The sequence below is a fragment of the Gorilla gorilla genome, chromosome 20, assembly GCF_029281585.2.
Source record: "Gorilla gorilla gorilla isolate KB3781 chromosome 20, NHGRI_mGorGor1-v2.1_pri, whole genome shotgun sequence".
NCBI lineage: Eukaryota > Metazoa > Chordata > Mammalia > Primates > Hominidae > Gorilla > Gorilla gorilla.
In genome coordinates this window covers 15,602,277-15,629,277 of record NC_073244.2, presented here as the reverse complement: position 1 = coordinate 15,629,277, position 27,001 = coordinate 15,602,277, and the positions used below count along the sequence as shown (strand labels likewise).

The window sequence follows — 27,001 nt, the reverse complement described above, 5'->3', positions numbered from 1 at the left end:
ACTAAAACCTCCTTTAACTATCCTCCACCTTATCCAGAGAAGCTCCTTCTTTTGGAAAATCAAGCAGAACAACTAAGTCAAGACATGTTAAATAAGTTTGAAGAGAAAGCCATAAAAAAAAAATGCAAGAGGAGGAAGTTGTTGAATATGAATTATACATTTCTCTTCAAAGAATTAATATGTCAGTATGCTCAATTCTTTGCCTTCTACTTTTAAACTTAACTTTGTCATAAAGCAACCTTTTCCCAAACCGCTCACTCCATCACTCTCTTTAAATTAGTCAAGCGGAATTAGTTTAGCCTGTGAGGTCCAACCCTAGCCAATAGGGGAACGACAGAGCAGTAGGGACCACGTGTGTCAGGAATAAGAACCCCTTTCCCTCCCTTGTCCAGGTGTGCGCCCACCATTGCTCCATCTGTGAGAGTGCACCCTTCTATAGAAGTATCTTGCCTTGCTGAGAATTAAAAAGAAAATTTTATATTCAAGTGTTATTTCTTTTGTGGCACCAAAACTTTATATATGACAGACTGGAAGTTCAAGAGCAGCCTGGGCAACATAGAGAGATCTCTTCTCTACCAAAAATATTTTTAAAAATTAGCTGGATGTGGTGGTGCACATATGTATTCCCTGGTACTTGGGCAGGAGGATTACTTGAGCTCACAAGGTAAAGGCTGCACTGAGCAATGATAACACCACTACACTCCAGCCTGTGTGATACAGTGAAACCCTGTCAAAAAGAAAAAGTAGAATGTGATTTTAAACATCAGAACTAAACAGAATGATATACTCAGAGAGGTTTCCCTATCCCTATCCTCTCCATTTTGTTCTTATCCGACCATTCTGTTCAAGCACTTCCCATCTATCCCCGATAGATGCTGAATCTTATTATTTTCAGGATAGTCCTAACAGTGTTTCTCTGTACTCAGAATGAACAGATAATTACATATTTTATTTTTATTTTTTTGAGACTGAGTCTCACTCTATCGCCCAGGCTGGAGTGCAATGGCGCGATCTCGGCTCAATACAACCGCCGCTTCCCGGGTGCAAGCAATTCTCCTGCCTCAGACTCCCGAGTAGCTGGGATTACAGGCGCCCGCCACCATGCCCGGCTAATTTTTGTATTTTTAGTAGAGGCGGAGTTTCACCATGTTGGCCAGACTTGTACTTCAGAACTTTTTAACTGGAAGATATGCTGCCAGGCTGCTGAGCATCGTCACTTAGTCATATAAGACCCCTCTTTGATTCCCCTTCTCCTCTGGGAGTCTTTCTTCCTTTCCACCCTTTCTGAGCAGCGACCCACAGGTAGAAGCCTGTGGATATTCTCTTGCTGTTTGCTACCTCCCGCCACTCCTAACCTGTCAAAGCACATCCCAAATAAAGCTTGTGTGCTACTGCCGCCTTGTGGTCACGTCTTTTTTCTTACTCAGCCAAGAAATCACTTAAACACCCTGAATGCGTATATGGTTTTATTTTTCACATTTAGATCCCTAGTCCATTTAGAGTTTATTCTTGTATATGCTGTGAAGTATGGATTTAATTTCATCTTTTCTCTGTTGGCTACCCAGCTGTCTTAGACTTTCCATTACAAATGGCTTTTCTTGTCTCATTGATCTGAAATACCTTTTTTTTTTTTTTTTTTTTTTTTGAGATGGATTTTCACTCTTGTTGCCCAGGCTGGAGTCCAGTGGCGCGATCTCGGCTCACTGCAACCTCTGCCTTCTGGGTTTGAGCGATTCTCCTGCCTTAGCCTCCCGAATAGCTGGGATTACAGAAAGCCCACCACCATGCTTGGCTAATTTTATTTTTGTATTTTTATTAGAGACAGGGTTTCACCACGTTGGACAGGCTGGTTTCGAACTCCTGACTTCAGGTGATCCTCCCGCCTCGGCCTCCCAATTTGCTAGGATTACAGGCATGAGCCACTGCGCCTGACAAAATACCACATTTAAGAACCAAATTCCTACATGTTCTTGGGTCTGTTTTTAGATATTTTATTAGTCTGTTTCTGCTTCATGTGCTAGTACCACATAGTTTTAATTATAGAGGCTTTATAGTATGTCTTATTTATTTTTATTTTAATATAATTTAATTATTTGCCTTGTGTGAAAACTGTTAATAGTATGTTTTAACATCTGCTGCTAATCATTGCTTTTGTTTTTGTTTTCTTGGTTATTATCAGATATTTATTCTTCCACATAAACTTTAGTATCAACGTACCTAACTCCAGAAAAAACTTTTAATATTTTTACTGGGATTATGTTACATTTCTTAATAAACCTGGGGAGAATGTCTGGTGTCAGCGCTATTTTACATTGTAGGAAATGTGGTCCTGGCCCATGTGGGAAGATCAGAAAAATAACAATAGAAATACATGTTTTTGGCCAGGCGTGGTGGCTCACATCTGTAATCCCAGCACTTTGGAAAGGTGAGGCAGGCGGATCATGAGGTCAGGAGTTCGAGACCAACTGGGCCAATATGGTGAAACCCTGTCTTTACTAAAAATACAAAAATTGGCCGGGCATGGTGGCGCCTGCCTGTAATCTCTGCTACTCAGGAGGCTGAGAGAGAAGAATCGCTTGAACCTGGGAGGCAGAGGTTGTAGTGAGCAAGATCGTGCCACTGCACTCCAGCCTGGGCAACAGAGCTAGACTCCATCTCAAAACAAAAACAAAAACATATTTAAAAAAAATTTTTAAATAGAGACGGGGTCTTGCTGTATTGCCCAGGCTGGTCTCAAACTCCTGGCCTCAAACGATCCCTTGGCCTCCCAAATTGCTGGGATTATAGGCATGAGCCACCGTACCCAGCCAGAAATACATACTTGATGAAGACAAAAAAAAAATCAAGATTTACAGAAAATATTATTATATTGAAAACGTGGCCGGGTGCGGTGGCTCATGTCTATAATTCCAGCACTTTGGGAAGCTGAGGGAGACAGATCATTGGAGGTCAGGAGTTCGAGATCAGTCTGGCCAACATGGTGAAACTCTTCTCTACTAAAAGTACAAAAATTAGCTGGGCGTGGAGTCAGACATCTGTAATCCCAGCTACTCGGGAGGTTGAGGCAGGAGAATCGCTTGAACCCGGGGGGCAGAGGTTACGGTGAGCCGAGGTCATGCCACTGCACTCCAGCCTGGGCAACGGAGTGAGATCTGTCTCAAAAAAAATAAAAAAGGAAAAAGAAAAACGAAAAAAGAAAACGCAATGGAACAAGCAGGTTCTAAAAAATAAAGAATGAAGAAATAAACGCCTACAGAAAGCCTGACTGAATAGAAGAGATAGACCATGCCATTCACTGGCAGCTTTATCAATATGGAAGAATCATGGAAAGGCTCTAGGAACATGAGATGTATACAAACAAGCTTTATATATATGTATACACACACATATATATTTTAATAGAGAAAGGATGTTGCTATTTTGCCCACGCTGGTCTTGAACTCTTGGACTCAAGCTATCCACCTGCCTTAGCCTCCCAAAGTGTTGGACTTACAGGCCTTAGCCACTGTGCCCACCTGGGAAAAACTCTGCAGGAACATCTCCTGGGGTGCGTCCCATCCCCCACGCCCGCCCTTCCAGCAGGTCCGGCCACCTGAACCGCCGGCTAGCCGGGTCCCACCTCTAAACCGCCCCCAAGTACGGGCCTGTCCGCGCCCACCCGGGAGGAAACTACAATTTCTGTGTTTGACTGGGTCCTATGTGGCTGAAACTCGAACCCAGGAGCCCCGCCCGGCCCGAGGCTCGGAGCGGAAGTGACGTCAGCGCACAATCGCCATCTTTTCCGGCGCTGGCTCCGCATGGTCAGTGCCATTTCGCCTTTATCGTGGTGGAGTCCACCCTGGCTGTGGTGAGTTCCGCTTGCTTGGGGATCCCGGAGATAGCGGGGGGCGGCAAAGGAACGATTGGGCGCTGTCGCCCAGGAGCCTCTCCGATCCGCCTCGTTTCACTCTCTTCTCCAGGGGCTGTCGGTCCTCCCTGCGCGGCCAGTGGGGAGAGGCCGCAGGCTCAGTGGGTGCCAGTCAGGATCCAGGTCGGGAAGTGTGTTTGTCCCGACTCCGCGCGTGTTTTCTGGAGTGGTTTCATCTGCTGTGCTCCCTTCTTCAAAAGCTTGGAAAGCAACCTTTGTGAGTTTCTTTCTTTCTGAAAGTAAAAGGATTTCTGCCGTTCCAGTCAGGTTGGCTCCCGCCCCGCATTTCCGCGCCTCAGGAACCTGGCGTTTCCGGCGTGTTCCTGGTGAACACCTGCAGAAAATTGGTTTCAAGAGGGCTCTGACTTCCATTTCTTTGCTAAAAAATGTCTCGTCTGAGAATCTGGCATTGATGTCCTATTCTTATTTTTGACACATTACTTTCTGATGGAAAAAAATATAGTCGTTTAGGGTGTGCCTATATCTGCATGTAAATATGAACACATGTAGACTGTGAGCCTTTAGTTTCTTATTTTATTTTCTTGGACTTAATGTTTTTTGTTGTTACCAGCTACAAGCCTTTCTGCAAAAGAAAGGCAGGCTGGGCGCGCTGGCTCACGCCTGTAATCCCAGCACTTTGGGAGGTCGAGGCGGGCAGATCACCTTAGGTCAGGAGTTCGAGACCAGCCTAGCTAACATGGTGAAACCCTGTCTCTACTAAAAATACAAAAAATTAGCTGGGCGCGATGGCGGGCGCCTGTAGTCCCAGCTACTCGGGAGGCTGAGGCAGGAGAATGGCGTGAACCTGGGAGGCGGAGCTTGCAGTGAGCCGAGATCGCGCCACTGCACTCCAGCCTGGGCAGAAGAGGGAGACTCCGTCTCAAAAAAAAACAAAAAAAAAACAAAAACAAAAAAAAAACCAGGCTTGGTGGCAGTCCCCTGTAATCCTAGCTACTTGGGAGGCTGAGGCAGGACGATTGCTTGAACCTGAGAGGCCGAGGTTGCAGTGAGCCGAGATCTGCCACTGCACTCCAGCCTGGGCGATGAGAGCGAAACTCCGTCTCAAAAAAGAAAGAAAGAAAGGCAATAATACACAGCTGTTGTCTTTATCTGAAGTTCCTAGGTCTGTACCCCCCCCCCCCCCCACAGAGCTTCAAAACAGGGGCCCACAGGAAGAAAGGATGGAGGCTTTTGTTTGTTTTTTTCAGACGGAGTCTTGCTCTGTCGCCCAGGCTGGAGTGCAGTGGCGCGATTTCAGCTCACTGCAACCTCCGCCTCCTGGGTTCAGTGATTCTCCTGCCTCAGCCTCCCGAGTAGCAGGGACAACAGGCATGGGGACCATGCCCAGCTAATTTTTTTTTTTTTTTTTTTTGTATTTTTACTGGATACAGGGTTTCGCCATGCTCGCCAGGCTGGTCTCGAACTCCTGACCTTGTAATCCGCCTGACGGCCTCCCAAAGAGCTGGGATTACAGGCGTGAGCCTCCGCTCCTGGCCAGGACGGAGGCTTTATTAAACTGATACTAGAATTATTTATTATTAAAATCAGAATATTATTCTAGTATTAGTGTAATAAAGTAGTATCTATTGAATTTATTAACAGCATGTTTAGACTAAGTGTTGTTTTGACATTTTTTCCCAAAAAATTTGATCCTAGGGAAAACTTGAACATCTAACACACCCAGTCTAGTAGATTTTTTTTTTTTTTTTTGAGACAGAGTCTCGCTCTGCCACCCAGGTCGGGGTGCAGAGGTGCGATCTCGGCTCACTGCAACCTCTGCCTCCCAGGTTCAAGTAATTCTCCTGCCTCCCTAGCATTAGGCGCGTCCATGTGAAGAGACCACCAAAAAGGCTTTGTATGAGCAATAAAGCTTTTAATCACCTGGGTGCAGGCAGACTGAGTTCAGAAAAGGAGTCAGCAAAGGGAGATAGGGGTCGGGCAGTTTTATAGGATTTGGGTAGATAGTGGAAAATTACAGTTAAAGGGGGTTGTTCTCTTGCGGGCAGGGGCGGGGATCACAAGGTGCTCAGTGGGGAGCTCCTGAGATTCATTGTCCAGGAGAAGGAATGTCACAAGGTCAATTGATCAGTTAGGTTGGGGCAGGAACAAATCACAATGGTGGAATGTCATCAGTTAAGGCAGGAACTAGCTATTTTCGCTTCTTCTTGTTGTTCTTCAGTTGCTTCAGGCCATCTGGATGTATACGTGCAGGTCACAGGGAGTCTGATGGCTTGGCTTTGGCTCAGAGGCCTGACACCTAGTAGCTGGGACACAGGCACATGCCGCCATGCCCAGCTAATTTTTTTTTGTATTTTAGTAGAGACAAGGTTTCACCATGTTGGCCAGGCTGGTCTCGAAATCCTGAGCTCAGGCAGTTCACTTGCCTCGGCCTCCCAAAATGCTGGGATTACAGGTGTGAGCCACCATGCCTGAACACTTACTTTTTAAGCATTGTGCTTGTTTTCTTTCACCCCAGGTAAATACATTTTATGGTGAACAATTTGAGTGTAAATTGAGCATAATTGCACACGTGATACTTGACCTTTAAATACTTGGTAATGCATTGCCTAAAAATATGGCACTGTCATTCTGAAACCACAATACTAGTATTTCACTTAAATAAAAAATAATAATGTCATCTAATGTCTGCTTTTTATAATAACTAAAATTCTCCGCATTGATTCAACGTATGCTCTTGGATGTTTTTGGGTTTAAGATCCATTCAAGATTTTTACATTGCAATTGTTAATGTTTTCAGTGTCTTTTTACCTAGAACAGTTATTATTGTATGTTATATTGACTTTTGGAGAGTCACACTGTGGGATATGAGGATATGATGAGGTTTCTCTTCAAATAATCTCATCAATCTTTTATTCTTTAGTTCATAGTACCCCCCCCCCTTTTTCTCCTTTTTTCTCCTTTTTGCCTTTGTTAGATGCCCAGGCATGCCACAGTACAAAGCGTTATCAGTACCAGCTCACATACCTTTCCTTACTTGGAAAGAGGACTTTCTAGCTCATTACAGACATCCTTTCCCCTTCCTCTCCACTTTTCTTTTACATGCCCACCCTATCTAAAAAAAATCAAGTGTTTCACCAACCGGGATTAGTTTAGATTGTATGACCTGACCCCGGCCAATAGGGAAAGGGTACAGGGGCAGGACTTGCATCAGGAGTAAAGGCTCTCATGCCCCTTTGTTCAGGTGTGCTCTCGTGGCAACTGGTCAAGGAGGCACCCCTCTGCACAGAAGTAAAATTGCTTTGCTAAGAATCCTTTGTTCGAGTGTTCAATTTCCTTAGGATTTTGAGCGTTATTCCTAACACTCATTCTCTTAGAAAGTCATACAATCAGATATTTCTGATTGGATTCTCATAGTGTGTGTAAATATTCCTTTATTTCATGTGATTTCCTACAAACTTGGGGTTTTTGGTCTAAAGGAGAAGCTGACAACCTTTGTTTGATAAGGGCTGACAGTAGGTACTTCATGCTTTGGGGACCAGAAAGTCTCAAATTACTCAGATCTGCCTTAGTTACTTCATGTCCCATGATTAGTTGTTCATTCTCTATCGCATGGTAGTGGCAAACCACAACCTGTTTCTCAAAAGAGAAACAGTTAATCTGCACAAGAGGGCATGGATTGACTCTGGAATACCAGAGGCCTCTACTCTACATCTTCTGTTGGTGTATGCCAGAGGCTTCCAATAAATAGGATGCCATTTAACATGGACACATTGAGTATCATTGGGTCCGCTGGATCAGGTGGACCAAGTGCTTGGGAAGCCTGCACTGCAGCCTGAAATTGCTCTTGTCTACAGTTGAAACTAGAATTCTTACAGGCAACTGTGTGGGGCGTTAAAGCACATACAAATGTATATGTTGCCTCCAAAATTCAAGAGGTTTACGGGTGGTAGCTCTATTGATAGTTCTATTTTTAGTTTTTTGAGAAACCCCCATACTGAGTTTTTTTTTTTTTTCTTTTTTGAGTCTTGCTGGATCACCCAGGCTGGAGGGCAATGGCATAATCATGGCTCATTGCTCCTTTTTAGTGGTAGGTGGTATTAGGTGAAGTAACTTGGAGGGACATCTTGCAGGGAATGTCTTTTTGTAGGGAATGTCTTTACATGATCCAGACAAGGGAATATCTATCTTTTTTTTTTCTTTTTTCTTTTCTTTTTGAGACTAGTCTTTCTCTGTCACCCAGGCTGGAGTGCAGTGGCACAAACTGGGCTTACCGCAAGCTCTGCCTCCCGAGTTCACGCCATTCTCCTGCCTCAGCCTCCTGAGTAGCTGGGACTACAGGTGCCCGCCAACACGCCCGGCTAATTTTTTGTATTTTTAGTAAAGACGAGCTTTCACCGTGTTAGCCAGGATGGTCTCGATCTCCTGACCTCGTGATCCGCCCGTCTCAGCCTCCTAAAGTGCTGGGATAACAGGTGTGAGCCACCCGCGCCTGGCTGACAAGGGAATATCTTTACCCACAGACATGGTGGCCCCAGAATCTCCCACCCCCTATTTGAAAATTCAAAAAAAGTTTTTTGATTCATAATAGACGTACATGTTTTCTGAGTACATGTGATAATTGGATACATTTATATTATCAAATCAGGGTAAGTAGAATATCTGTCACCTTAAATATTTATCCTTTATTGCAGGAAAATCAAGTTATTCTCTTAGCTGTTTTGAAATGTACAATAGATGAGTGTTAAATGTAGTCACCCTACTGATCTATTGAACACTAGTTCTTATTTCTTCTAACTGTGTATTTTACCCATGAATCAACCTCTCTTTTTTTTCTAGAGACGGAGTCTCACTGTTGCCCAGGCTGGAATGCAGTGGCATGATCTCGGCTCACTGTAACCTCCGCCTCCTGGGTTCAAGTGATTCTCCTGCCTGGGACTACAGGCGCACGCCACAATTCCCAGCTAATTTTTGTGTTTTCAGTAGAGATGGAGTTTCGCCATGTTGGCCAGGCTGGTCTCGAACTCCTGACCTCAAGTGATTCACCTGCCTTGGGCTCCTAAAGTGCTGGGATTACAGGCATGAGCCACTGTGACTGACAGGTTTTATGTGTGCATATGTGTGCAGACAGGTCTTCTTGTGTTGTCCAGGCTGGCTCGAACTTCTGGGTTCAAGTGATCCTCCCACCACAGCCTCAAGTTTTGGGATTACAGGCATGAGCCACTACACCTGAATATTGTTCTCTATAGTGGCTGTACTAATTTACATTCCCATCAACTGCATACAAGGATTATCTTCTCACCACATCCTCATCAGTATTTGTTATTCCCTGTCTTTATAAAAGCCACTCTATGAGGTGAGATGACATCTCATTGTGGTAATGTGTGATTTGTATTTCTTTGATGTTTAGCCATGTTGAGCATTTTTTCCGTATACCTGTTGGCCATTTGTATGTCGTTTTTTGAGAAACAACTATTCTGACCTTTTGCGAATTTTTTGATCGGATTTTTTTTTTTTTTTTTTTTTTTTTGCTATCAAGTTGAGTTCCTTATATATTTTGATTACTAATCTTTGTCAGGTGGATAGTTTGTAAATATTTTTTCCCATACTCTAGATTGTCTCTTCAGTTTGTTGATTGTTTTTCTGTGGAGAAGTTTTTAGTTTGATGTAATCTCATATGTTTATTTTTGCTCCTGTTGCCTGTGCTGTTGAGGTCTTACCCAAGAAATCTTTACCCAGACCAATGTCCTGGATTGTTTCCCCAGTTTCTTCCTCTAGTAGCTTTATAGTTTCAGGTGTTAGATGTCTTTAATCTGTTTTTATTTTGTTTATGCTGAGAGATGGCATCTAGTTCATTCTGCATATGGTTATTCAGTTTTCCCAGCAGCACTTATTGAAGACTGCTATTTTCCCATTGTATGCTTTTGGTGCCTTTGTTGAAAATGAACTGTCTATAAATGTGTAGATTTATATTTAGGTTCTCTGTTCTCTTCCACAGATCTATGTGTTTGTTTTTATGTCAGTACCATGCTGATTTGGCTATGGTAGCTTTGTAGAATATTTTGATATCAGGCAGTTTGATGCTTCCCGCTTTTTCTTTCCTTCTTTTTTTTTTTTTTTGAGACTAAGTCTCGCTCTGTCTCCCAGGCTGGAATGCAGTGGTGCGATCTCGGCTCACTGCAACCTCTGTCTCCCAGGTTCAAGGAATTCTCCTGCCTCAGCCTCCCTAGTAGCTGGGACTACAGGCACGCACCACCATGTCTGGCTAATTTTTTGAGGTGGAGTCTCGTTCTGTCACTCAGGCTGGAATGCAGTGGTGTGATCTGGGCTCACTGCAAGTTCTGGCTCACTGCAAGTTCCACCTCTTGGGTTCACACCATTCTCCTGCCTCAGCCTTCTGAGTAGCTGGGACTACAGGCACCCGCCACCACGCCAGGCTAATTTTTTTTTTTTGTATTTTTTTTTTAGTAGAGACGGGATTTCACCATGTTAGCTGGGATGGTCTTGATCTCCTGACCTTGTGGTCTGCCCACCTCGGCCTCCCAGAGTGCTGGGATTACAGGCGTGAGCCACCACGCCCGGCCCACACCTGGCTAATTTTTGTATTTTTAGTAGAGACGGGGTTTCATCATGTTGGCCAGGCTGGTCTTGAACTCCTGACCTAATGATCCACCTGCCTCGGCCTCCCAAAGTGCTGGGATTACAGGTGTGAGCCACTGCACCTGGCCACTCCAGCTTCGTTTTTTTTGGTCAGTATTTCTTTGGCTGTTTGAGGTCTTTTGTGATTGCATATACATTTTAGGATTTTTTTTCCTCTTTTTGTGATGAATTTCATTGGTATTTTGAGAAGGGTTGCTCTGAATTGTAAATTGCTTTGGGTAGTATTGTCATTTTAACAATATTCTAATCCATGAGCATGGAGTATCTTCCCATTTTTTTCTGTATCCTCTACAGTTTGTTTCATCAGTGTTTTATAGTTTTCCTTGCATAGCTCCTTCACATTTTTGGTTACTTTTTTTTTCTTTTTCTTTGTTTTTCTTTTTTGAGATGGAGTCTTGCTCTGTTGCCCAGGCTGACGTGCAATGGCTCAGTCTTGGCTCACGGCAACCTCTGCCTCCCGGGTTCAAGTGATTCTCCTGCCTCAGCCTCCTGAGTAGCAGGGACTACAGGTGCACATGCCTCCACGCCCAGCTAACTTTTGTGTTTTTTTTTTAGTAGAGATAGGATTTCACCATATTGGCCAAGCTGGTCTCAAACTCCTAACTTAAGGTGATCCACCCACCTCAGCCTCCCAAAGTGCCGGAATTACAGGCGTGAGCCACTGCACCCAGCCTGGCCTGTAGTTTTGTTGCTGTTGTGCTCTTCTCTGCTTTTGATATGAGAATAATGCTCACTTTGTAGACCAAGTTTGGAAATATTCTCTTCTCTTCAATTTTTTTTTTGAGGAATTCGAGTTGTATTGTTATTCTTTCAGTTTTTGGTAGGATTTAGCAGTGAAGCCATCAGTTTCTGGGCTTTTCTTTGATGGGATTCATTTTGTTATGGCTTCAATCTTGTTATTGTTGTGTTGAGGTTTTCTGTTTGTTCATGGTTCAATCATGGTAGGTTGTATGCGCCCAATAATTTCTCCATTTCTTCCAGGCTTATCAATTTGTTGGCATATAGTTTTTTGTAATAGTTTCTAATGATTGGTTGTATTTCTGTGGTTTCTGTTCTGTTCTCAAAGTCCTGGGTGCAAGCAGTCTTCCCATGTTGGCCTCCCAAAGTGCCAGGATTATAGGCATGAGCTACCACTTTGAGCCTGTGAATCAAGGTTCCTCTTGTTAGTGATTTCTAGTTTTATTCCCTTGTGGTCAGAAAAGATGATATGATTTCTACATTTTTGAATTTGTTGTGACTTTTTTTGTGGCCTAAGATATGGCTTGTTCTGGAGAATATTCCATATGCTGAGGAAAGGAATGTATCTTCTGTAGCAGTTGGATAAAATGTCCTGTGTTAGGCCTTTTTGGTTTAGTGTATTGCTTAACTTCTTCTGTGTTTCTTTGTTGATTTTCTAGCTGGATGATCTGCCCATTACTGAGAGTGGGGTGTTGAAATCCCCTACTATTACTGCACTGCAGTGTGTATCTCCCTTTAGATTTATTAATGTTTGCTTTATATACTTAGGTGCTCCAGTGTTGGGTGCATAAATATTGACAGTTGTTATATCCTCCTGCTGAATTGACCCCTTTATCATTATATAGTGACCTTCTTTTTTTTTATTTTTGAGACAGAGTCTTGCTCTGTTGCCCAGGCTGGAGTGCAGTGGTGTGATCTCAGCTCACTGCAACCTCCATCTCCCAGGTTTAAGCAATTCTCCTGCCTCAGCCTCGTGAGTAGCTGGTATTACAGGCACACACCACCACACCTGGCTAATTTTTGTATTTTTAGTAGAGATGGAGTTTTGCCATGTTGGCCAGGCTGGTCTTGAACTTCTGACCTTGTGATCTGCCCATCTCAGCCTCCCCAGAGTGCTGGGATTACAGGTGTGAGCCACTACTCCCAGCTATAGAGACCTTCTTTATCTCTTTTTGTTTTTGTTTTTTTGAAATGAAATCTTGCTCTGTTGCCCAGGCTGGAGTACAGTGGCACAATATCGGCTAACTGCAACCTCCGCTTCCTGGGTTCAAGTGATTCTCCTGCCTCAGCCTCCAGTGTAGCTGGGACTACAGGCATGTGCCACCATACCAGGCTAATTTTTTTTTTAATTTTTAGTAGAGACTGGGTTTCACCATGTTGACCATGCTGGTCTCTAACTCCTGATGTCAGGTGATCCGCCCACCTCAGCCTCCCAAAGTGTTGTGATTTCAGGCATGAGACATTGTGCTGACCTGAATATGGTATTCTTAGATATCAATGTTTTTCTTCCAGCACTTTGAAAGTTTCATCCCATAGCTAAGCAAGGTGGCCCATGCCTGTAATTCCAGCACTTTGTGAGGCTGAGCCAGGTGGATTGCTTGAGCTCAGGACTTTGAGACCAGCCTGGGCAACTTGGTTGTAAAAAGTAAAGTAGAGATTTTTCTTTAAAGACTTTTTTTTTTCCATCTAATGAGGAATAAATAACTTCTTTTTAGAAGCAAAACTTATTCAAAGACCTGTGTTAACATTCTTAAATATCTGCTAGCTGTAATAAAGAAATCAATGTACTTTATGTTCTTAGCTCCCACAATTTAGCCTAAATATTTGCCCTGGCATGCTTATACTGGTCCAAGCAAGCATTAGGTCATAGCCTGTTCCTCTTCCTTATTTGAAGATGTTTTTGCCTTTCTCAGCATTCCACAAGTTACTTCCTCCTTCCTTTCTTCTCCTCTGCCTTTATGCCTTTTAAAAAGTTCTAAGCCAATCAAAACAAATACAAAATGTGAGGTTCCATTCCAGCCAGTGGAAACTGGACACAGCAGTAGGGTGGATGCGTCAGGTTATAAATGACCCTGTCTCCTTTGTTCGGTGTACTCTCATGGCAAATCTGCTGGGGAGTGTACCCTTTCTGCAGAAAGTGTAAAAATGGCCTTGCTAGGGCCGGGCATGGTGGCTTGTGCCTGTAATCCTAGAACTTTGGGAGGCCAAGGCGGGCAGATCACGGGATCAGGAGATTGAGACCATCCTGACTAACATGATGAAAACCTGTCTCTACTAAAAAACAAAAAACAAAAAACAAAAAATGAGCCGGGCATGGTGGAATGTGCCTGTAATCCCAGCTACTAGGGAGGCTGAGGCAGGAGAATCGCTTGAACCTGGGAGGCGGAGGTTGCAGTGAGCCAAGATCGCGCCATTGCACTGCAGCCTGGGAGACAGAATGAGACTCTGTCTCAAAAAAATGTATAAATAAATTAAAATGGCCTTGCTAAAGAAATAAAATTTATGTTCAAGTGCTGTTTCTTTACGGCACTGGGAAACAAGCATTTCAAACATGGTGAAGCCCCGTCTCTACAAAAAAAAGAAAGAAAGAAAGAAAGAAAAATTAGCCAGGCATTGTGGTGCACATTTGTAGTAACAGTTACTTGGGAGGCTGATGTGAGAGTATGGCTTGATCCTGGGAGATAAAGGCTGCATTGAGCCATGATTGTGCCACGGTACTCCAGCCTGGGCAACGGAGTGAGACCGTCTCACAAAAAAAGAAAGAAAATGTCATCCTACTCCCTTCTGGCCTGTGTGGTTTCCGTTGAGAAATCCTGTTGCCAGACCAGCTGGAGTCCTTCATATGTTATTTGCTTCTTTTCTCTTAATGCTTTTAAGGTCCTGTCTTTGTCCTTGACCTTTGAGAGTCTGAAGATTGTATGCTTTGTAGTAGTCTTATTTGGATTGAATCTGTTTGGTGTCATCTTGCCTTCCTGTACCTGGATATTTATATTTTTCTCAATTTTTGGAATCTTTTGTTATTTCCTTAATAAAGCTTTCAAAGCTTACCCCTTGCACTTGCTGCATTCCCTCTTGAACACCAGTGATTCCTAGGTTTGGTCTTTCAAGGTAATTTTCAACATCTTTCTGACAATCTTAGTTCCTTTTCATTCTTCTCTTCTGGCTATATTTTCAAATAGCTTTTCTTCAAGCTCAGTGAATCTTTCCTCTGATCCATCTTGCTGTTGAGAGCCTCTACCGTGAACTTTTGAGTTGAGTATTTCTCAGTTGTAAGATTTCTCTTTTTTGTTGTTGTTAATATATTCTAAAGTTTTTTCTGATACATTTCTGAGTTGCTCTTCTGTGTTATTTTGGAGATAACTGAATTTCCTTAAAACTGTTATTTTGAATTCTTAGGGAGCTCACATATTGTCATTTCATTAGGTTCAGTCACTGATACTATTTTTGTCCATTTTAGGAGGTCGTGGTTCCCCATTTGCTGTTGTTTCTTGTGGATGTACATCTGTGTCTGTGCATTGAAGGATTAGTTATTTATTACAGTCTTTGTCTGGCTTGTGGTTTTTATTGGGTATGTTTTCTTTCTATCTTTTGTTGTTGTTGTTGTTGTTGTTGTTTTGAGACAAGGTCTCTGTCACCCAGGTTGGAGTGCAGTGGTGTGATCATGGCTTACTGCGGCCTCTACCTCCCAGGCTGAAGCAATCCTCCCACCTCAGCCTCCTGAGTAGGTGAGGTGCACGCCACCACACCTGGCTACTTCTTGTATTTTTTAGTAGAGGTGGGTTTTCATCTTGTTGCCCAGGCTGGTCTTGAACTCCTGAGCTTAAACGATCTGCCTGTCTCAGCCTCCGAAAGTGATTTTCTTTCTTTAAAATTTCCCTAGGTCACTGCCTCGTTTTCAGCACTAGATGGAATCTTAAACCCATGTTTGCCTTTGCTGTAGCAAACTATCAAGAATACTGCCCATTCAGAATGAGGGAGTCCTAAAGGGCATATTCCAGCACTGTGAGAAGGCTGGCTGTGTGTTCATGCCCAGGTGACCTGTGTAGCATACCCCTACAGTGTGGTGCTCCTGAACAGCCACTCTGACTTGGCTTCTCCTTTGGCCAAGTTATAAAACAGAGTTTCCAGGGCTGGGGTGGTAGTCCTGCCTCCCCTCTTTGTCCCTGGATGTCCTCAGGGATGTTTCTCCCTTCAGGCATTTGTAATGCTTCCTGTGGGTTGAGACAGGGAGAGACTGATCTTTTACCAGGGAACCCAGGATGGTGGAGAAGGTGGTTGTCCACATTGATCTCAGTTTTTTCCAGTGTAGAAACTGTGAATTGACAGAAATTTTCCACATTCTTGGAAATTTGATTCTCTTAACATCTCCCTTGGAGTTTTTTCACTTCTTTGTAGCCCCAGAAACTACCTAATTTTTATATTTTAGATCAGGGATATTGCTGGTGATAATTTTCACAGTATGTATTTGGTTTTAGTTTTCTGTCAGGGGATTGAAACCAGCTCGCTTCTGTACTACCATTTTGGAACCGTAAATGCTACATGCTTCTAATAAAGTTGTCTAAGGTATTTTCAGGCAGGGCACAATGGTTCATGCCTGTAATCCTAACACTGGGAGGCTGACGTGGGAGGATTGCTTGAGACCAGGTGTTTGAGACTAGCCTGGGCAACATAGTGAAACCTCATGTCTATAGTAAAAAAGAGAAAAAAAAAAAACAATTAGCCAGGCATGGTAGTATGTGCCTATAGTCCCACACACTCGGGAGGCTGAGGCAGGAGGATTGCTTGAGCCCGGGAGTTTGAAGTTTGAAGTTTGAAGTTGTAGTGAGCTATGATCATGCCACTCTAATCCAGCCTGGGTGACAGAGTAAGACCCTGTCTCTAATTTTTAAAAATGTGTTTTCTACTTCCTATTCATTGGATATGATCAGTATAATGGTGTCAACATAGTGTACTAGTGTGGTGTTTCATGGAATGTCATTTTCTCTGGGGATTAAGTTATGACAGAGACCTGGAGAACTGACACATTCTAGGGGCAATGTTACGAAGATACATTGTTGGTCCTGCCAGGTGAAAGGTAACTGAGTCTTGTTTTTTTTCAAATTGGTATGGAGAAAAGACATTAGCTATGTCAATGCCTGCATACCAAGTGACAGAAATTATGTTGATTTATCTAGTAAAGGCATTACATTTTGAAAAATGGTGGTAATTGGAGTGATCACCTAAGTTCATGATTTATGAATGATTTCAGTGTGGTAATTGAGTGACAGGTTATGATTCTCCACTGGGATAAATCCAGTTTTTGGCTACTATAGATTAGACTTTTTACATAGATAGAGCAGTATTCAAGTACAGAGATTGGCACACTATGGCCCATGGGCCGTATCTGTCTCTCCATGTGTTTTTTGTACATAAAGTTTAATCAGAACACAACCGTGTTCATTTGTTTACATTTTCTATGGTGTTTTCCATGCTACAACAGCAGAGTTGAGTAGCTGCAAGAGACCATGTGGCCCATAATGCCTAACATATATTTTGTGGCTCTTTAGAGTAGGCTTTGTTAACTGCTTATCTATTTCATTTCTAGGGACAGCACGATCAGTTAGCCACCACCACAGATCTCTGTAGGTCAGGGCATTCTGATTACTGGTACATTTCCGCTGTCCTTGATAGTTGATTTTCTCACCTTGTCTTTGGTGATTAAATACTACCTTCTTGATTTCTGCTATTCTGGGTCCCCTTCATCTCGATTGAAAGCAGGGAACTCGGCTGGGTGTGGTGGCTCACGCCTGTAATCCCAGCACTTTGGGAGGCCGAGGCGGGCAGATCACCTGAGGCTAGGAGTTCTAGACCATCCTGGCCAATATGGTTAAACCCCGTCTGTACTAAAAATACCCCCCCTCCCAAAAAAAATTAGCCAAGTGTGGTGGCAGGTGCCTGTAATCCCAGCTACTTGGGAGGCTCAGGCAGGAGAATCGCTTGAACCCAGGAGGCGGAGGTTGCAGTGAGCCTAGACTGCATCATTGAACTCCATCCTGGGCAACAAGAGCAAAACTCTGTCTCAAAAACAAACAAACAAACAAAAAAACCCAGGGAACTCATCTCAGTGATGGTATTCTTTGCAGTCATACCTGTCCTATGAAGGAGAATACCAACAGAGCTTTTCAAGGATTACGATACTCCTCCCACTACTCTCTTAATAACCTTTGTGAAGAGAGTGTCTTCTGCTCTGTCAGCAAAGGGCGGGGGAGTGGGCTATACAGATGACACATAGTAAATCCAGTGCAACACTCCTGTCTCTCTAGGATTCCCTCCTTCACATTATGCCAGGGAAGCTCTGGCATATGAGCCTCATTAATGATAACAATTTCAGCCCTGAGAACATAAGAAATAACTTTATTTCAGGGGTGTCCTAAAGAAGCTCTCTGATTCTTTTGTTTTTGGATGGAATCTTGCTCTGTTGCCCAGCCTGGAGTGCAGTGGCATGATCTCGGCTCACTGCAGCCTCTGCTTCCTGAGTAAAAGCGATTCTCCTGCCTCAGCCTCCTGAGTGGTTGGGACTACAGGCACGTGCCACCACACCCTGCTAATTTTTGTATTGCTTGAACTAGGGTGGGCGGCGGCAGAGGTTGTAGTGAGCGAAGATTGTGCCACTACACTCCAGCCTGGGGGACAGAGCAAAAATCTGTCTCAAAAAGAAAAAAAAGAGAGAGAGAGAGATGTAATACTACCCATGATATAAGAAAAGCTACAAAAGACACAATATTCGAGCTTTTGACGATATCGTAAAAAAAAAAAAAAATCTCAGCCAGGCGTGGTGGCTCACACCTGCAATCCCAGCACTTTGGGAGGCTGAGGTGGGCAGATCACCTGAGTTCAGGAGTTCAAGACAAGCCTGGCCAACGTGGTGAAACCCTGTCTCTAGAAAAATACAAAAAAATGAGCCAGACCTGATGGTGGGTGCCTGTAACCCCAGCTGCTCACGAGGCTGAGGCAGGAAAATCACTTGAACCTGGCAGGTGGAGGTTGCAGTGAGTTGAGACAGTGCCATTGCACTCCAGCCTGGGTGACAGAGTGAGACTCTGTCTCAAAAAAACAAAACCAGAAAACAAAATAATGCTCGGTTTTTATTTTTATTTTTTTAAGACAGGGTCTCACTTTGTCACCTAGGTTGGAGTACAGTGGCACAATCATGACTCACTGCAGCCTCATCCTCCCCAGGCTCAGGTGATTCTCCCACCTCAGCCTCCCAAAGTTCTGGGATTACAGGCATGAGCCACTGCGCCCAGTCTTTAATGGTTTTTAAATGTGCATTTAAGTCTGAATAGTGGGTATTTGGTCAGAGATAACCAATCTCCTCAGGGCACAAAAGGATGAGATATATGAAATTTGAGCTCTTTTGAAATAGTTTCACTACTCTCTTTAGGAATATAGTTATTTTTTTCTTGGTTATGTTTGTCATTTCCTTCATAAGCCTCTTCCATTGATGTATCTTTCCCTCTGTACAGGACCTATTCAAACTCAGTCTGTTTCTTGACTGGAGGAGGAGAAGGAAAAGTTGAGCACATTGCCAACTGGAGTTCCCCAAGGTGAGTATGAAGAACACTCCTGGTCAATGAGAAGTTCAGTATGTTTGGAAGCATAATGAAGATATATTTAAAAGATGTACTTTGTCACAGAACATGGGGCCATTGGACTTGGAAGTTTTAGGGTATCTTCAATTTTACATATTCCTCTCTTTTTCATCTAACCCAGACTTTCATGTGATTTTGCAAATGAGTGCTCTTTTATCTTTTTGTTTATGACTTTAATGTGTGCTCTTTATCCAGATCATTTCTATTTTCCTTCCCTAATACTATTTCTGTTCATTATCTCATTTAATTTCTATAGAATAAATTGTTTAAAAAATTACTAAATTGCTGGGCATGGTGGCTTATGCCTGTAATCCCAGCACTTTGGGAGGCTGAGGCAGGTGGATCTTTTGAGGTCAGGAGTTGAGACCAGCCTGGCCAACATGGAGGAACCCCGTTTCTACTAAAAATACAAAAATTAGCCGGGCTTGGTGGTGGGCGCCTGTAATCCAAGCTACTCAGAGGCTGAGGCAGGAGAATTGCTTGAACCCAGGAGGTGGAGGTTGCAGTGAGCCGAGATCATGCCACTGCACTCCAGCACTCCAGTCTGGGTGACAGAGCGAGACTCTGTCTCAAAAAAAAAAAAAAAAAATTATTAAGTTTAGACCCCAAGTCCTTATGATTGCCAAATGTTCGTCATGGATAAACTGTTCAAATCTATGTCTGTTTAATTTTTTTGAGTGTGCTGAATATGACAAATAAAAATGAGCTTTATAATTCTGACTTGTTTAACCTACCGTTTTGTTCTCAGACCCTATTTTTTTTCTTTTTTTCTGTTTTACTTCAGAATGGCAAGTTAAAACCAAAGTGTCAGCACCTCAACAACATTTTTTTTTGGCTTAACAAAACATCAAACGGCATACAAATGGTAAGATTAAGATTTCTTATTTACCACACTCAAAAAAGATTGGGAATTCAATTATAAAAAATCAGCAAAAATGAGAGATATTTGAGAGAGGTAACATTTACTCAAGCAGGAGGAATGTCTCTAGAGCAAGGGTCCCCACTGGTACTGTTTCTGTTAGTGTTAGGAACTGGGCTGCACAGCAGGAGGTAAGTGGCAGGTGAGCAAAACTTCATCTGTATGTATAGCCATTCCCCATCACTTGTATTGCTGCCTGTCATATACTCTGCCTGTCAGTAGCAGCATTCGATTCTCATAGAAGCACAAACCTTACTGTGAACCACCCATGCGAGGGTTCTAGATTTTGTGCTCCTTATGAGACTGATGATCTGTCACTGTCTCCCATCACCTAGATGGGGCTGTCTAGTTGCAGGAAAACAAGCTCAGGCCTCCTGCTGATCCTATTTTATGGTGAGTTGTATAATTATTTCATTATATATTACAATGTAATAATAATAGAAATAAAGTCACAGTAAATGTAATGTTCTTGAATCATGCTGAAACCATCCCTATCCCACCCCTATTCCACCCCTGTTTGTGGAAAAATTGTCATCTATGAAATCAGTCTCTGGTAGCAAAAAGGTTGGGGACCTCTGCTCTACAGGGATACTCGTAATGAATTTGGGGATACCTTAATCCTATCTTAAAGCTTGGTGCTTCAGCACTCTCACAAGTACAAATTATCACATATGTAGCTAGATTATAAAAACAATTTCATGAAAATATACCGGAATTATTTCAAGGTTCTTAGAGCAAATGGCACAGGGTTCTTGCCAGCAGGTTTTCTTCATTCAACTTGTAAGAAATACATGGGGCAGCAACTGTATGCATGTAATGAAAATGGCAAAAATTATAATCATAATAAAGTGTCTGATTTCAGATGGGTAAAATCCATTGATAAATCTGAAAAATCCTTTAATCATCACTCATCCCTTTATTAACAGGCAGAAATCCACAATGGAGGGGAACTCTGTGACTTTATGGAAAATGGAGAAATCTTCAGTGAACACTCATGCCTTAATGCACACATGGGAACTGAAAATACAGGGGACACTTACGACTGTGATGAGTATGGAGAAAACTTTCCCATGTTACACAACAGTGCCCCTACTGGAGAGACACTTTCTGTGTTGAATCAGTGCAGAAAAGCCTTCAGCCTGCCACCAAATGTTCACCAGAGAACATGGATAGGAGACAAATCCTTTGAATACAGTGACTGTGAGGAAGCCTTTGTTGATCAGTCACATCTTCAGGCAAATAGGATAACTCACAATGGAGAAACACTCTATGAACAGAAGCAATGTGGGAGAGCTTTTACTTACTCCACAAGCCATGCTGTGTCTGTTAAAATGCATACTGTAGAAAAACCCTACGAATGTAAGGAATGTGGAAAATTCTTTAGATATTCTTCATATCTTAATAGTCACATGCGAACCCATACTGGGGAGAAACCCTATGAATGTAAGGAATGTGGGAAATGCTTCACTGTTTCTTCACACCTAGTTGAACATGTAAGAATTCATACTGGAGAGAAACCTTATCAATGTAAGGAATGTGGAAGAGCCTTCGCTGGGCGCTCAGGCCTTACTAAACATGTACGAATACACACTGGAGAGAAGCCCTATGAATGTAACGAATGTGGGAAAGCCTACAATAGGTTTTATCTACTAACTGAACATTTTAAAACTCACACAGAGGAGAAGCCCTTTGAATGTAAGGTATGTGGAAAATCCTTCAGAAGCTCTTCATGCCTTAAGAATCACTTTAGAATTCACACTGGAATAAAACCCTATAAATGTAAGGAGTGTGGGAAAGCATTCACTGTTTCCTCAAGCTTACATAATCATGTAAAAATCCATACTGGAGAGAAGCCCTATGAATGTAAGGACTGTGGGAAAGCCTTTGCTACATCTTCACAACTCATTGAACATATAAGAACTCACACTGGAGAGAAACCGTATATATGTAAGGAATGTGGGAAAACCTTCCGTGCTTCTTCACATCTACAGAAACATGTTAGAATTCACACTGGAGAGAAACCCTATATATGTAATGAATGTGGAAAAGCCTACAATAGATTTTATTTACTTACTAAACATTTAAAAACACACTGAAGAAAAACTCTGAATGTAAGGAATGTGGAAATCTTTTAGGAATTTCTCATACCATAATTACCACATTTGAATTCACACTGAAGAGAAATTTTATTGGTACAAAGAATGTGAGGAGGCCTTCAGTTATCCCCATTCACTTCGAAGACATGAAAGAACTCATACTCTATGTGTCCCCTATAAATTTTAGGAATCTTAGGGAGCCATTGGAATCTTTTTTTATTATTTTATTTTATTTTATTTTATTTTATTTGAGACAGAGTTTTGCTCTTGTCATCACCCAGGCTGGAGTGCAATGGCATGATCTCAGCTCACTGCAACCTTTGTCTCCTGGGTTCAGGCGATTCTGCCTCAGCCTTCAAGTAGCTTGGATTACAGGTGCCATCAACCACACCCAGCTAATTTTTGTATTTTTAGTAGAGATGGGGTTTCACCATGTTGGCCAGGCTGGTCTCGAGCTCCTGACCTCAGGTGATCCACCAGCCTTGGCCTCCCAAAGTGCTGGGATTATAGGAGTGAGCCACTGCTCCTGGCCTTTTTTTTTTTTTTTTTTTTTTAAGTTGTTGTTAATACACATTCTTCTTTTCTCAAGGGATTGGATTGTGGTCACAATCCAACATTTGAGAACTCACCATGGGGCCATACAATGTAGAAAACACAGAAAGCCCTCATTATTTCCTTAGGCCTTTCTAAGTATATAAGATGTTGCAATGGAGAAGAGAAACCCTATTGATACAAGATACAGGCATGCCCTGTAGATATTGCGAGTTTTGTTCCAGACTACTGCTATAAAGCGAATATCACAATAACATGAATCATACAAATGTTTTGGTTTCCCAGTGCATATAAGTTAGGTTTACATCATATGGTAGTCTCTTGTGTGCAGTTGTGTTATGTCTAAGTAAAGTACCTTAGTTTAAAATACTTTATTGCCAAAAAGTGCTAATGATCATGTGAGACTTTGGTGAGTTGTAATCTTTTTGCTTGTGGTAGGTCTTGCCTCAGTGTTGATGGCTGTTGATCAGGGTGGCTGCGGCAGTTTCTTTAAGACAGCAGTGAAGATTGCTGCATTGATTGACTCTTCATTACATGAAAAACTTCTCTTTAGCATTCGATGTTGTTTGATAACATTTTACGCATAGTGGAACTTCTTTTAGAATTGGACTTAATCCTCTCAAACTTCGCCACTGCTTGATCAACTAAGTTGATGTAATATTCTAAGTCTGTTGTCTTTTCAACAATGTTCACAGCATCTTCAGGAGTAGATTTCATTTCAGGAAACCACTTTCTTTGCTTATCTATACAAAGCAGCCTCTCATCTGTTCAAGTTTTTTCATGAGATTAAAACAATTCTGTCACATCTTCAGGCTCCACTTCTAATTCTAGTTCTCTTTTTTCCATCACATCCACAGTTACTTTTTCCACTGAAGACTTGAACCCCTCAGAGTCACCTATGAAGGTTGGAATCAACTTCTTCCAAACTCTGGTTAATGTTGGTTATTTTTTTAATTAAAAATTTTCTTTAGAGACAAGGTCTCGCTGTGTTTTTCATGCTGGAGTACAAGTGGGTATTCACCAGCACGATGAGAGCACACTGTAGCCTTGAACTCCTGGCCTCAAGTGATCCTCCTTCCTGTGCCTCCTGAGTAGCCAAGACTCCAGGCACACACCACCACACCTGCCTTAATGTTGATATTTTGACCTCCTTCCATGAATCATAAATGTTGTTAATGGCATCTAGAATGGAGAATCCTTTCTGCAAGGTCTGCAACTTGATTTATCCAGATCCCTCAGAAGAAGCATTATTAGTGGCAGCTATAGCCTTATGAAATGTATTTCTTAAATAATAAGACTTGAAAGTCAGAATTATTCCAGAATCCATGGGCTGCGGTTAGCAGACATGAAAACGCCAATCTTGTTTATACCTCCATACGAGCTCTTGGTTACTAGGTGCATTATCAATGGTAATATTTTGAAAGGAATCTCTGAACAGTGTGTTTTACAGTGGGCTTAAAATATTCAGTAAACCATGCTGTAAATAGATGTAAATAGATACCACAGGGAGAGTAGATGTAGCATAATTCTTAACTGGCCCTTGGATTTTTGGAATGGTAATTGAATATTAGCATTCATTTAAAGTCACCAACTGCATTGGCCTCTAACAAGAAAGCCAGCCTACGCTAGGAAAAGTGGCTTACACCTGTAATTCCAATGCTTTGGGAGGCTGAGGTTGGAGGATCACTTGAGGTCAAGAGTTCAAGACCAGCCAGCAAAACAGAGCGTGACGCTGTCTCTACAAAGTAAAGAGTCAGCCCGTCCTTTGAATCTTTGAAGTCAGATATTAGCTTACCTAGAGCTATGAAAGTCCTAGATGGCATCTCCTGAAGTAAGGCTGTTTTGTCTCTGTTTAAACTCTAGTAGAGCTACCTCTGCCAGTTATCTAGATATTCTGGAAATGCTTGCTGCAGATTCCACATCAGCAATTGCTACTTCACTTTGTACTCTTATGTTATGGAAATGACTTGTTAAACCTCACGAACTGATCTTTGCCAGCTTCCAGCATTTCTTCTGCAGCTAACTCACCTCTCAGCCTTCATAGAATTCGAGTTAGGCCCTTGCTCTGGATTAGGTTTTGGCTTAAGGGAATGTTGTGGCTGGTCTGATCTTCTATCCAGACCACTAAAACTTATTCCGTGTTAGTGGTGAGGCTGTTTTCCTTTCTTATTATGTGTGTGTTCACTGGAGTAGCACTTTTAGTTTCCTTCAAGAACTTTACATTCACAACTTGGCTAACTGGCACAAGAGGCCTAGATTTTGGCCTATCCCAGTTTTTTTTTTTTTTTTTTTTTTTTTTTTGAGACATGGTCTCCCTTTTGCCCAGGCTGGAGTGTAGTACAGTTATAGCCCATTGCAGCCTCAAACTTAGGGGTTCCAGTGATCTTCCTGTCTCCTGAGTAGCTAAGACTGCAGGTGTGCACCACCATGGCCAGCTAATTTTTTTTTTTTTTTTTAAAGAGGCAGGACTTTACTGTTTACCCAGCTGATCTTGAACTTAAAACCTCAAGTGATGCTCCCCTATCTGCCTCCCAACACGCTGGGATTACAGGTGTGAGCCACTGTACCTGGCTCTTATCTTGGCTTTTGACATGACTTTCTCACTAAGGTTAATCATTTCCAGCTTTTGATCTAAAGTGAGAAATGTGCAACCCCTTCTTTCACTTGAACAGTTATAGGCCATTGTGGGGTAATGAACTGGCCTAATTTCAATATTGTTGTGCCTCAGGGAATTAGCAGGCCTGGGAAGAGGAGGAGAGAGGGGAGAGTGGCCAGTTGGTGGAGCAGTGAGAACATAGCATTTGTTAAGTTTGCTGTCTTCGAAGGTTGTGGTTTGTGGTACCCCAAAACAATTACAATAGGAACATCAAAGGTCACAGAGCAGCCAGGCACGGTGGCTCACACCTGTAATCCCAGCACTTTGAGAGGCTGAGATGAGTGAATCATGAGGTCAGGAGTTCGAGACCAGCCTGGCCACCATGGTGAAACCCCGTCTCTACTAAAAATACAAAAAATTAGCCGGGCGTGGTGGCAGGCACCTATAGTCCCAGCTATTCAGGAGGCTGAGGCAGGAGAATCACTTGAATCCAGGAGGTGGAGGTTAGAGTGAGCTGAGATTGCACCACTGCACTCCAGCCCAGGCGACAGTGAGATTCCTTCTCAAAAAAAAAAAAAAAAAAAAACCAAACCATGCAGCACCACAGTAAGTATAATAATAAGGAAAATGTTTGAAATATTGTCAGAATTGCCAGGATGTGAGAGACAAAGTAAGCACATGCTGTTGGAAAAAATGGTGTTATAGATTTATTCGACATGACATTGCCACAGGACTTCTACTTGTGAAAAATATCTGTAAAGTGAGATGAAGGAAAGTGAAGTAACATGAGGTATGTCTGTAGCTGTTGCTGTAGTGGTTTCCAAATGGTGGTTTTCTTTTCCTTTTTTTTTCTTCTTCTTTTTGTTGGTCTGCATTGGGGTCTTGCTCTGTTGCCTAGGGTGTGGAGTGCAGTGGCATGATCATGGCTCACTATAGCCTTTACCTCCTGGGCTCAAGCGATCCTCCCACCTGAGTCTCCTGAGTACCTGGGACCACAGGCACATGCTAACGCACCCAGTTAATTTTTTTATTCGTAGAGCTGAGGTCTCACTATGTTGCCCAGACTGGTCTCAAGCAGTCTTGGGCTCAAGCAGTCCTCTTGCCTCAGCCTCCCAAAGTGCCAGGATTACAGGTGTGAGCCACCACACCCAGTCCAAAAAGTGATTTTCTAATTCCATAGTTTCTTCTACATTTCTTAACTGGAATTTTGTAAGGAAGAGTTATCCTTATTCATTTATTTACCCATTTACTTGTAGGAGCATATATCATAAATTCTTACTCTATGGGGTGTAGTTAGCTTCTGTAAATTTGATGCACATATTTTTCCAGATTCAGTAAGTAGGATCCCCATCAAGCTATCTTCTGAATCTTTAAAAATGTATTCTCCTTATTTCATGGGTGTATAATTATTTTCTGGGCAACAGTTTGTTCATGGTACATTTGTCTCCAGCCCTAGACTCAGAAAAATCTAATTTCTTTTAATGGAGAATACTATTTAGAAGCTGCAGTCTCTGTGTAGGGAGGTGTTCCTAGGTAATAGTGCCCTGGCTTTTAGGTCCTCTGTATGGAGGATATGGCAAAGATACAAAATTATATATACGTATCCACACACATTAATAACTATTTCTATATTAAAAACATGACCACAAGCCAACACTTTTAATTCCACTGCAGCACTACTGGGTTATTTCTTGCTTTCCAAATTCCCTTGTCTGTAGCTATCTTTCATCACTTGCAAAAAATAGCACGTGCTCAATCCTAGATTAAAATATAAGCTACTCTCAGAATTGATAACTCATACCACTCTTTTTAAAAATCAACTAACCAGAATTCAGTTTTTATTCACAGTTCTTATCTTTAGCTCAGGGCATGATATAAAAGCACTAGGTTTGAAACTTACTTGGTCAGCAGCAATCCACTTCTAGGTACATGTCCAAAGGAACT

General features: G+C 42.4%; 1 protein-coding gene across 3 annotated transcripts; it reads left to right on the top strand.

The window, feature by feature from the left end:
* Positions 1 to 3,743: 3,743 nt before the first annotated feature.
* Positions 3,744 to 25,648, top strand: ZNF121 (zinc finger protein 121). 3 transcript variants are annotated; one of them, XM_019016603.3, is made up of 5 exons: positions 3,768 to 3,847; positions 3,960 to 4,124; positions 18,769 to 18,849; positions 19,679 to 19,759; positions 20,740 to 25,648. In XM_019016603.3, exons 4-5 carry the CDS (start codon positions 19,757 to 19,759, stop codon positions 21,907 to 21,909), a joined length of 1,173 nt encoding a protein of 390 aa, XP_018872148.2. In that variant the 5' UTR covers positions 3,768 to 3,847; positions 3,960 to 4,124; positions 18,769 to 18,849; positions 19,679 to 19,756; the 3' UTR covers positions 21,910 to 25,648. The 3 variants fall into 3 exon arrangements, with proteins under 3 accessions (XP_004060008.3, XP_018872148.2, XP_055227817.1); XM_055371842.2 differs by lacking the exon at positions 3,960 to 4,124 and adding an exon at positions 20,149 to 20,206 and having other exon boundaries at positions 3,776 to 3,847; XM_004059960.5 differs by lacking the exon at positions 3,960 to 4,124 and having other exon boundaries at positions 3,744 to 3,847.
* The last annotated feature ends 1,353 nt before the right edge of the window (positions 25,649 to 27,001 follow it).